This window comes from Eurypyga helias, unplaced genomic scaffold (genome assembly GCF_000690775.1).
Source record: "Eurypyga helias isolate BGI_N326 unplaced genomic scaffold, ASM69077v1 scaffold17030, whole genome shotgun sequence".
Lineage (NCBI taxonomy): Eukaryota > Metazoa > Chordata > Aves > Eurypygiformes > Eurypygidae > Eurypyga > Eurypyga helias.
Genome location: NW_010223934.1, coordinates 1,943 through 14,486, shown reverse-complemented (window position 1 = coordinate 14,486; position 12,544 = coordinate 1,943). Strand labels below are relative to the sequence as shown.

General features: G+C 45.3%; 1 protein-coding gene across 1 annotated transcript; it reads right to left on the bottom strand.

Annotated features, from left to right (window-relative positions):
- Positions 1-424: 424 nt before the first annotated feature.
- LOC104505474 (teneurin-3) lies at positions 425-11,670 on the bottom strand (the record flags this gene model as incomplete). The annotated part of the gene is made up of 4 exons (XM_010158095.1): positions 425-2,049; positions 5,711-5,841; positions 8,568-10,179; positions 11,374-11,670. Coding segments are annotated over 4 exons (2,796 nt in total), but the record flags the coding sequence as incomplete, so codon positions are not given.
- Positions 11,671-12,544: the final 874 nt, after the last annotated feature.

Below are 12,544 nucleotides of genomic sequence, written 5' to 3'. Positions count from 1 at the left end.
ATTGTGAAACAAAGCCTCGAAAAAAACAACAGAAACCCCACCTGGTATGGATAAATGTCCATTTATTACGTTAGGGCTGGAAAAAGACAAGGAAAACCCAACCTATTAAAGTCTTCCATCATAATAAACGAGACTGATTTGGTTACTGTGCCTTCTAACAATGACTGATGAAGTGGCACTGGCCTGGGTGACAGGAGAGGTGCAGGAGGGGAGGGAGCTGCGATCTGATTCAGCCAGCCACTCTGGAGTGTCCCATCCTATCAGCAGAGTGATAGATGCACAGCTTTAAACCTAATACAAAAATATTAACACTTTTGGACATTAGTCATCACTGTTATATCTCTACAATATAATCCTTTATACTGTACAGCTATAACATAAAAGGTGCAATTCCTTTTTCTTTAAAAAAATCACACACAGCACATGTTTTTATCGTTTTATTTTTAAGTATAAACTTTTTTAAACACTTTACATAAATTAACTCCTCTGAGACTAATATTTGATGTACAGTAAATCGTAATTCATATAAAAATCCATAAACAACTTGTCTCACATAATTTACAAAAAAATCAGGGTTTCCTTTGCTTATCTGCAACAAGGATTCTACTTGCCGTTTTCCCCCCGAGGCAAACCATGTTAGCACTGTAAAATCCATTATTAAATTCCCATGGTAGCATAAGTCACTTGTGCCAATGTCCTTTTAGAAAGCAGCACAGTTTAAAGCAGTTGGGTTGTCTATAAACAGTAATTTTTGCCCCACATTTTAAAATTAACAGATAATATACCACGTCCTATGCAGTGAGAGAGAGGGAGAGAGAGAGAGAGAGACTACTTCTCATAAGCAAAGGTCAACAATTCGGTAATATTTGGAAACACTGTATGGGTCTGTGTCTTAATTAAATACAGTGCCTCAACAGAACAGACAGCCTGTTGCAAAACCTGTAGGCCTTTTTCTTCTCTATTTTCTTCTTTTTTTTTTTTTAAACACTTTTCAGTCCGACTCGAGTGCAGCGATATGCATATGTAAACATATTCTTTAAAGCAGATCACCTTTAAGGTCATTGAGGAAAAAAAAAAACCAAACCCAACCAACCAAAACGTTTTGTCATTCGCAGTATCATTCTTCTGGAAGGCGCTCTTTTCCATACAGAGTCTGTTCGGATTGTGCCACAGAAAAAATCTGAGCAAAGGTGTAAGCTTAGGCTCAAGTAGTAATGCAGCAAAACAGTTTGGTCTCCTTTTTAGAAGACACTGGGACAGAGTCTCTTTGGCAGCCTGAGCTAAGCCAGTGTGTTACCTCTTTCCTATCTCACTTTGTCTGAGGAACTGTATATTGTTAGCGCTGTCTGCTAATTCTGGATATTGCTCCACAGAGAGTACATAGTACCCATCGTAGCCTTGTACCTTCCCAGCACTTAGCAACTGCCTCTTTTCTCCTTCTGTCCACAACCTGGCGCCTTCCTCTCCATCTCTCACTCTCTGTTGTTCTCGGGCCCAGGCGCTGGAAAGAGCTCGTTGCCTGGCTTGCTCCAGTATTCGGGCCTTCTCCTCGTCAAGCGTCATGCCGTAGCGGACGTGGAGCGCTAAAGCACCATACTGCATTTCAACGTCGGCAAACCTACGAGTCCTGCCGTTGACCACAGTGGTGGACTGGGAAACCGTGACGTTGATGCCGTTCTCCAGGGCCTTCCGCCCACTTGTCAGCCTCAGCGTCCCAAGGTCACTCTCCGGGGAGGTGGTCTTGATAAAATAGTGCGTGTCCTTTCCCTCAACGGTGAAATGCAAGTTTTCTAGGTAGTAGGCATTGTTCAGAACAGCTGCCACTTTAATGCAGTCCTCATTCGCAATGTTGAGCACGTTTGTCTGCACTCTGCCTTGGTTGACAGCGAGCATCACCCCTTTCCCGATCAGAGACTTCACTGTAGCAAACCACAGCCACGACTTCTCTCCGCTGGATTTCCGTCTGCTGACCTGCACTTCTGCCATCTTTCCCAGGGAAAGAAAAGCCTTTGCTTGTCTCGCCACTTGTTGTTGCACTCCAGAAATTGGCTGTAAACAAGAACAGACAGAAGTTTTACCAGCCATCTGTAGCCCTTTACATGCCAAACAGCCAGGCTTTCTTGGTGCGCTGCCCGCGGACGACAACAGGATATGCCACAACTGACAGTGCCAAGGAGTTAATTAAATCTACATACTGCTTGTTCTGCTGAGTTACAAGACTGTTTTGTTGGATAATGTTCAGTGCTTTCTCTCTTTGTCTCCCTGCGAACCTGCACAAAATTAAGATTTAACGTCAGAGGCCACTTACGGGGCTGCACAGGGCAGATCTTTGCAACGCCGCTTCTGAATACGGGTAAGAGCTGGCTTACTACGGTGTCACCTCAACCTCCCCGCTTGCTTGACTGTGATTCCTGTCTACCAGGGCTCCATCCAGGCTGAGGAGATTTGTGCAGGTCCCGAAGCTGCGCTTTAGAACAGGAACAAGCCCTTCTTTGCGCTGCATCAGGAGACAGTGTCTCTCAGGTAGCTCCAAGACCGAGCTGCAGGGAGGCTCTCGTAACCCCTCCCGCTGCCAAAGAGAGCGGGGGGAAATCCCACTGCGATGACAGTATAGTAAAAGAGAAGGAAGCACATGGTATGGAGCAAAGGGGTGGAATACTGGGGACTGATGCCCTTTCTTGCAAGTAATTACAGAAACTGGTAAAAGGGGATGTGTGGAAAAGCTGTGGCCAAGTCAGTTGTGAGCTTCCCTTTCTCCCCCAAGTACCAGCATGCTGTCTAGGAGAGATGAGCACCTTCTCTTCCCTGGAACTTCGGTGGGGTGCGATCCTGAGTACAGCAGAGTGCTGTGTTGACAGCCAGCAAAGAGACGGGGCAACGAGTTCAAAGAAGCCACAGGCAAGACTAAAATATGCCCCCTTGGTATGTCACGTTTTACCGTATCGGGGGTGTTCTTGTTGAAAAGGTGGGTGTGCTATAAAGGGGAGGAAACGAGAGCTGCGATTGTGGGGTGCAAAAGCACAGGATCACAGAATCACAGCACGGTTTGGGCTGGAAGGGACCTTAAAGATCCTCTAGTTCCAACCCCCCTGCCATGGGCAGGGACACCTTCCACTAGACCAGGTTGCTCAAAGCCTCATCCAGCCTGGCCTTGGACACTTCCAGGGATGGGGCATCCACAGCTTCTCTGGGCAACCTGTTCCAGTGCCTCTCAACCCTCTTCGGGAAGAACTTCTTCCTGATATCCAATCTAACCCTCCCCACTTTCAATTTAAACCCGTTACCCCTTGTCCTGTCACTACAGGCCCTTGTAAAAAGTCCCCCCCAGCTTCCTTGTAGCCCCTTCAGGCACTGGAAGGTGCTATAAGATGGAAAAGCTAGGGTAGGAGAATCTGTTTCAAGCGTTTCCTTGACTGTTAAGAGCCACGTGTAGCCAAGTGTGCCGCACGGACTCCTGGTGAAGAGAAGGATAGCTGGGGAACAGGACCAGAGAGCGTACCGAACGGCTGTGGTTAGCCCCAACAGCTGGAAGGGCAGGGGCAGCTGGCAGGGAGGGTCAGCACATCTGGGCAGTGGGGCAGCTCGCATCACAGGCTCAGCTGTGGCTGGGGTGAGAGCTTATGACCGCACAGAACAGGCACATCTTCTCTGCCTAACCCTGGGTCTTAGCAGGGACGAGCTGCGAAGGAGCTAGTACTGACAGAGGTAGGAGCAGAGAGCTGCCCTAGCAGTTGTCTCAGCGGGAAACAGAGGAAGGTTTAAATAGCTTTGGCTGCACTTTTGAAAAGGAGTACTTAGTTTCTGTAGATGATCTGGTTTATCTTCCAATTGACCCCTTCTCCCTTCAGTAAAAATACTGTTTAAGCCACTTGGCTCACTGCTGACAAATGAGGCAAAAGCCTGTTTAGTTTTCACAAATTTCTGGGTGGGAGACCATGCAGGAGTCATTAACAGACTCCTACAGCCTTAATTCAGCCTTGCTGCTAACCAGAGCCTGGGCTTCTCTGCTCTGCCACAAGGGTGGCTTCTCGGAGGGGACAGTTCCTGAGGGAATTATGAATTGACTCGGACTCTCAGCTCTTCCTGAATGTGGCAGATTCCTGTCTGCACTTGCTAATACGTTTGGAGTTCGGCTGTTGTAAATCCCACGTGAAAGCTGTTGAGCACAGAATATATTCGAGGCAGCACGCTCATCAGCGAGAGCAGCAAGATGCTATAGCAACTTCATAGTGACAGAGTTTATTTATTTTTAACATTTATCCTCAGAGCTCTGAAGCAAAAACCTGAGAGCCTGGTAAAGCTCACTCACTCCAGAATGTTTTAAAATACTAAGTGGTTTGTCTGTTTACTTCTGGCTCCTGGCTGCATTTGCTTGTTCAGCAGCGACTATCATAGCCACAGCTTCTTCCTACCTGAGAAATTTGAATCTTGTGTTCCTCTCCCTTCTCTCTGTTGTGTCACATGCCCCTGGCACTCCTCACACTGCTGAGCTCTGTCATGAAGACGGCTGACAACTAGCTGTCTGCTCTCATCTCTTGGACCAGACCGGTTCTTTTCCTGATGTACCTTTGCTGGTGTTAGTGGATAACTGCATTTTTTTAGCCTTTGAGATCTAAATAAACAACCTCTGATAGTTCTTGACACCCATGCCTGATGACAGGTTTCATCCATGCCTGATGACGGGAGACAGTACCTCCTGCATGACCTGGAATACTCGCAGTGCTCCTCTATCACTGCTTCTGCTCATGGCCAACACTATCCTCATGCTGTGCTCTGCAGGCTTTCCCTGTTACCCAATCCCTGGCTATTAAAACGGATACATAGTGGGTCCCTTCACGCAGGCAAAGTTAAGTTGTAAGGTTCTTCACGATCGTATCCTCTTTTAATCTCCTAAAGTTCTCTATCATGATCCCTGTAAGAAGAGGTCTGGTTTTGACTGCTCACAACCTGTTTTACTGCCTCTCAACACTTCCCTCTTAACTGACAACTGTAGGGTTTTCGAGGCCATAGGTCTTTGGTCATCGAGTAAGTTTGAATTCTAAATATAATTTTCTTACCCAGCAGGTTTAGATTTCAACTTCCACATTTATTCCTTCCATCATTTAAAACTGTAGCGTTATGTTCAGGACCGAAATTCATTTTTTTCCTCCCAAAGAACTTCATAAGCACCTGGAGTTTTGCCTTTATGTAACGTAATGGGTTTTACCTCAGGTAATTTCACTTTCAATATTTTATCTTTACATATAAAACACGGTTAATATTAAAGAGAAGTAAGATTGTAGTGGTGCCTGGTATGCATAATTTATATCACCTCTTCTTCTGTTTATTTCAGTCTGTTTTTTAGTACAGTTTCTGCCTTCAGGCGGAGTGTTAGTACAGATCTAATCTCTCGTTTCTGCTAGGAAACGTAGACATCTTTAAAGGCTCTTAAACTTCTTTTCACTGATTATAGTTTTTCTGCGTTTTTATTATTGCTGAAGCAAACAAAAGCTTATTTAAAACGGTACCTAACTTAGCAAATCTGTAAGAGAAAACACCATCTGTAATTTCTTAAATTCTTTTGAAAGTAGATAAAAGGCAGAGGTTTGACGAGCACCGTTCAGACTTCACTTAGCAAGTTACCCTGTCAGGATTACCCCTGCCTAATAGGGTCTGAACAGAAGGGAACATTCTGCCCTGTCCCATTTGTATGTTTAGTTTTGTTTCTTACTGGTATGTCCTCCCATTGCTGGCTCTTCACAAGTTCATACGAAGGTTCTGTTAAATCAAATTTCGGAACAGGGAAACCAGGAATGGCGTTGTGCAGATGGAAGCCGAATGTCACCAGCCAGCTGTTCACATCTGAAAGAGAATCATTTAAAAAGAGAAAAGAATATTAGGGTGGTTCTATACTTTTCAATCAGACCATTTTTACGTGGAATAGTTTCTGGCATGGTTGATTTCCTTCAGCAACATGAAAATTATTCAACATCCTTCGTTTTGCCGTGGGTGGATGCAGACTGGTACTGCAGGTAGAACGGCACGGCTGCGCAGTGAGCTGGAAGTTCTACACTGACAAGGAAATCTCTGTTCATCTGACAGGCACTGCGGGTTCCATCGACTCCGATGGCCTCAGTGACCTCCAGAACAGCTACAGGAGCACGAGTAAAGGGAGATTGCCTTCCAATATTGCCTAAACTGATTTGGTTCTCATGGCCAGGCTGAGCACGCTCCCTGCTGCACCTCCATCATCAATACTTTAAAACAAAGTGAGAAAGAAAAAGGACTGCAGAGCACATCCTGCCCGTGTGTTACGTATGTGCTACTGCCACCTCTTCACTCTACCCTGGAAATAACACCTATACGGTCGGCTGCCTTTCAGATGATTTGGCAGATGGTTTAGGTTGATTCAAGAAAACTGCCCCCTCTTCAAGATGCAGCTGTACCGATGAAACTGCAGGCTCATGGAATGTGTTACAGTTGTACCAGTGAACAGACAGGGTACTCAATTAGCATTACAGAACATTAGTTACGATACATGCCATGTCCTGTTAAAAATAAATTAGGGATGCCAACAACTGATTAGTTACCACTTGTTGGGCAAAAATGGGTGTTCCGCCTTGTTTCAGTCTTTCTGCCCCCGGTCTTTCACAAAGCTCAGCAGAAGTTGGCAGAGTGCTCCTCCCCAGGTCTAGTAGCTTTCATTTGAGAACACCTCAAATAAGTGGAATAAGGAACCAGAGTTTTCCAAATGTTAAAAGAAGAAAAAGATAGTTACCTTAAAATAAATTTCTAGCCTCTCCAGAGAAATGCTGGATGAGAAATCCATCCAGAGAAATGCTACACCTCATGAGGCTCTGCATCTAAAACGGGCAGGCAGCCAAACTACTCTTCGTAAGGACAACGTCGTACGAGCGGTGCGTGTCTATCTATTCCATGCGTCAAAGATGTTAAGAAAAGAACTAAAGCTGTATTTTGAAGGCAATTTTTGAACTAAGTGCATCGTTTTCAATGCCACAAAGAATCCGACTGCAACTGCATCCCCTACAGCACATGCTGCTGAAAGAGGACAGACTCAAAGGTCTGTTATTATCCTTGCTCCCAGGCAGTCCGTTAGCAGCCCTGTTAATAGCTGCTGTTTGTTACATTAATGCAAACCCACTTGATTCCCAGGATGCTCTTCTGAGTGGCAGTCTCACAACTCCTAAGTGGTGCTGAGCCCTTCCTGTAGTCCGGCAGGGGCTGTGTAAAATATTCTGGATTACTTACACCTATTCAAATAGGAAAATTCAAGTGTATCTGAGCAATGCATTTTTCAGACATTTCTGGTGCCGTGCAATCACCAGGTTTTTCGGGGTGTAAAACAATGGAAAACACTACACATCGCGAACTGCAGACCCACAAAAAGCCTATCGGTTCCTTAGGAACTCAGTTATACAAGAAATGGCATGTTTGCAACTTTTTGTTGCCAAAAGAGAAATTCACACTCCTTTTCCTATGTCCTACCCCTTCCCTGCTCCTGGCTGTGTACTCATTGCTTTGGGCTGGCCCTGGAGCTTATCGGACATCTCTTTCTTAGCCAAATTACAGTAGTAGCCTTACAAAGACCTACCCTAGAAAATACCCACCAACTTCCAGCCAACACCTGCTGGTATGTTGATGAGTTAAACTGGTCATAGAGAGACCCCTCCTGCCCTTGCTACTTTATAGTCTCACTCCCTCTTGCCTGCGGTCTTTTTTACTGCCCAGTAGCCAAGAGCCACGAAGCAGCCTGCTCTAATCCACACACAAGGAGATTTTTGTGACTGGTCTTGAGGGGTTCTTACTCTTGTGCTTGCTCAGGGAGTCTGTTTTTCCGGTGTAAGAGCACTGGGCAATGTGTAACAGAGAACCTAGGGCTCCCCTTCCCTCTCCCAATGCACCGAGATCTCCAGCTGAGTCTCCCTGCGTTACAGTTCAGTCAGTGGGAGAGGAGGAGGTGTGTTCCACTGGTACTCCAAAGTGTATTTGGGAACACCCTCTGTATACTGAGATGCTCTGAATCACACTTTTGGGTCAACAGTCCAATGTTAAAGCACTGTAAGGACTGTGTGGGGCACAAGGTATAGGTTTAGTTACCTAAACCTGAAAGCTAATAGTGGCCTGTGGATCTTAATCTCTTACGCAGGTACCTAAATTGATGTGTAAAGCTAGAGGAGATATTTTCAAGATCTCCTCTTTGCTGTTTCTTTATTTCTGACAAGCTTGTTTGCTGTAATTACTCCCGCTGCTAAGTGCTTAAAGCTTCCTCATAAAGAACTTTGCCAAATAGGACGGATTTAGGTACTCCACCAAAATTGTGAATTCCAGTCTGAATTGGACGTCTATAGGTCCAGCATCCCTGAGCTAAAATCACTTTGTTGATCTCGTTCTGAGTGCCAAGTACTTTTCTAAACAATTATCTTCCCTGGGAGTTTCTCTACTAACCTTCCCCAGGCAGTATCTGCAGCCTGTAACCCAGATAACCCGATTCTGGATTATGAGAAGACAGAAAGGTACATTTGTGAGCAAGTGGGGGAGAGTCTTGCAATTAAGCAACCTTCGTTTACCTGTGATATAATCTTTCACATCGTGTATTTTACTGGCGGGGTTGTTATTTCTAAACATGTACAAATTAAAAGGGGCTGGATCCTTCCCAATTCTCTTCCAGATTTCAATATCAGGTGTTGTCCACCGGCCTGCCAGGATGTCATAATCTCTTTCTCCGAAGTGGACTAGCTTGGTCAGTGGGTCGTATAAGCCTCCGTGGAATCCTATTACCAGCTGGAAGTCAAGGTTAGAGTCGAAATAGATCTCTCCGTACGCAGTGTACTGAATTTGTTTAAGCATGAGACCGTTGCTACTGAAAACAGCCAGCGGTGTCCCCGTATTGTCTGATGCAATGTAAAACTCGTCCCCGCTGCTGATTTCCATGGCAAAAAGGTGTCCTTGTAGATCATAGTAGAGAGATGTGATTTCAGAACTTGAGTGGTTATACACGTGAGTTATCCTGGTTGGGTACGTAAGGTCTGCGTAAAAAAACTGGAGATGCTGTCCGAGGCTAGTTTTACTGGAAACTCGTCGCCCAAGGCCATCGTAACGGTAAATCACTGTCCACCCACTGCCTTTGCTATACACTCGGGTAAGAAGGCCCTTTGAACTGTATTCAAAGATTTCGGTACCCCGCTGACGCAGAAACCCATCTTCATCTAATCGGTACTGGACGTCGCCTAGCCGAGTTATTCTGTCCCTCAGGTCGTAGCGAAGCGGCGTCAAACGGGCGCTGCTACTGGGGTTGAGCAAGTGGAGGTTGCCATTCAGGTCATAGTTGTACCGCCACATTATTTTTTCATTCAGATAAACTGTCTGGAGCTGACCGTCTACATCATACTCGTAAGCGTATTTCGTGGTGTTGGCAAACGGCCCGATCTTAATTTCTCTTTTTGTCACTCGTCCCATGTTGTCATACTGAATTGTAATCCAATACATCAATGACCGAAATATCTCGTACTGAATTTCCTTGATGCGGCCGTGTGCGTCGAAGTGTTTCGTGTAGGTCATTACAGCTGTCGAAATGATCTGGTTAATATCATAATAGATAACTCCAAATTTTCCAAACTGTTCAACTTTGCCAGAGATGTCATCAAACTGGTAGAGATCAATGGGCAAGGGGGTTTCATTGATGACGCCTTGCATGCTAGTCACTCTGAAGCTGTTGTCGTAGCTGTAGTCAAATCGGGCATTTACCATTCCGTCTTCGCTAAAGCGGAAAATCTGCCTGTCAATCAACGGGCCAATCTGCCTGTATCTAATGGTGCAGATGAACCCATCGCTTTGGAGGTTTACTGTTTTCAGGACTCCTGCTGTCTCATCATACGTAAAACTAACTCTTGTACTATCATATAAAATTTCTGAGAGCTTGGTCTGCCGTCTGTACTTGAATAATACTCTTCGGCTTGTCCCCAGGAAAGCAGTTTGAAGGAGCTGCCCTTCCTCATTGTAATCCATTATCACAGAGGCATTACTTTCCGGGGGGTTGTAGATATTCCGGTAATAGCCAATGGAGCGGATAGTCTGCATGGTATGACGAGCAACGCTGGGCATGGTGACAGCGGAAAGCCGATCCAACAGGTCATATTCGAAGATGTACTGCCGTTGGCTATGAAGCAGAAGAACCATGGACTGAAAATTAAGAACAGATTTTTACCACGTGACAAACGGTGGAGCACCCCTCCCCCCCCCCACCATGTATACTGTTTCTTCACAAAAATGTGACATTCCCGCTTGAGAAAATTATCTCCTCTTTAATTGAGTTATCCTTGACCTTACATGTTGTTAAATTCTCCCTGCCTAATTTACTTGGATGCTTAATTGTAAGGGGTTCTGTAATTAGTAGTTCCACATTCATAATGTGCTACTTGTTATGACTGTATCACTCTTTTATCAAGCACTCACAGCTAAACAGCAGATTGTCAATGGATTCAGATAAGTCATGTTTAACATGGGGAGAAGTAAAACTGTCTTAGAGCCATTAACTCACGAGGAGAACAACATATGGGAGACACAATTTCTTCCCTACAATTAGAGATGGTTTTGAAGAATTTGGATAGCTTGAGATCCCCGAATACCGGGCTCTCGTTCTGTAAGACACAGGCAAAATAACTGTTTGGTTATTTATATTCCAAGGAGCTACTCGGAATTACTCTGACGTTCTTCTGCTGCCTGGCTCTTAGGTAGCATAGGTCGTCGTTAAGTCAGGTCTGCAGCGACTAGCTAACAGTATTTGCTGGGCAACAGCTCCCGCAGGAACGTGTTTAAACCCCCGAACGAAACGGGGTCTCCTGTTGCATGGCAGGCGTGAGATCTCGCATGGGGGTATTCACCGACACTTCCAGGGGCAGCGCTGCCGCTGGGCAGTCGTTCTGTCGAACGAAGGTTCCTGATCTGCCTGTCGTTTGGTCTGACGCTGCCACACGCAGCGAGCACAGATCGACAGCTGTAACTATTTAAACAAGAGCTTGGCTTGGTAGGGAAAAAACCCAGCAGTGAAGAATTTACAAACAAATCATTTTCAACTGAATTACACTGCAGAGAGCTACTCCCCGCACCTTATTTTAAGTGTTAAGATAAAAGGTAAATACAGATGCTTCTTATTAGTCAGCGGCCTAAATAATTTAAAGAGACATCAATTCCTGGCAATTAGCTACGGCGTGATTACATATCTATTGTATAAAACATTCCCCTAGGAATCACATGTTGATACTCAGAATAATTGAAATGTGCTTCTACTACCTGTTTTCACTTTGCATGCAGCAGGCAGACGCTGCAGAATTTCAGCATGTTCAAAGTGTGTTTTAAAACCCGAGTGCTCTTTACCTTTTCCAGGTAGGTGTAGCTCCAAGTTTTCCCGTCAGCAAAGACCCTAGACACTATCCTTCCCTGTCCATCATACTCTATTTTCTCACTAGTCGTCCCTCGCTGTATGCTGCCTATTTGACCTGTGGACGAGTAGGTGACGTTGACGGCCATCAGCTTGCTGCTGGGGAGCCACAGGGTGGGGTGCCCCGACGTGTCGTAGGCAATCCTCAGCAGAAATTTACGGTGGTCGTCGTAGATCTTTTCCGTCTTTGTGGTTCGATCAAAGTCAACTGAAAGGAGGTTTCTGCCATTAACCTTTTTAAAGCAAACAAAAGGACACAATAAATCAGGTTGGTCAAACCCTAGCCACTTCTTATTTCCACAAAGCCAGCTATTCTTTAAATACCACTTGCAGTGATTGATTTGCTCTGTGTGTCAACTGTTTTAGCAACCTGTTGATACAAATCTAGGGCACTACATTAGCATCTGCTTTAGAAGGTCTCACTGTAGGAAGAGAAGGCCCAGGATTTGTTGCAATGTGTTCTTTCCTGATGTTTAGTCAACTGTGAAGAAAGTACTGAAAGATGTGGGCTGAAAACCTGTGTAGCAAACGGGGCCATCTCAGCAAACACGCCCCTTCTTTTGTAGGCAGACCCCAGAATATCTGCCAGCTGTCGTCAGAACATACTCCCAGCAACCGCGTGTCCGGTTCGTAGCAATCACGCTAAGGAAGAACCGAATCCTAATCCTCCACGGCAACGCCAACATCTTCAAAAGCGTGCTAAACCTTTGAATGAAGCTTAAACCGTTTCTAGAACACAGGCTTTTCCCCTTCTGGGTCCAAGGGAAGTTCAACTCCGTACACCACACACAGCTGCAGTTTGTTTATGAGACCAGAGTCTTCAGTAGAGGATGATGTGTTCTGCCTGGCCATAACTGACCACGTGAAGCCATGGTGCTGAACCCCTGAAAACCAGTTATAAAGGCTCTGTTGTTCATAACTGGTTTAATTTAGGATGAAAGCCTTAGCCTAGACACATTTCTGTTGAGATCTGTGTTATTTATAAACTGCAGTGGTGGGTAGTGATTCCTATGTAAGAATTTTACATTGAGGTGTGTCCCCCCCGCTCCCCCTCCTTTAGTGTTCTAAATATCCGTTCAGTTTCACTGAATCAGCCCTCATTTTTGC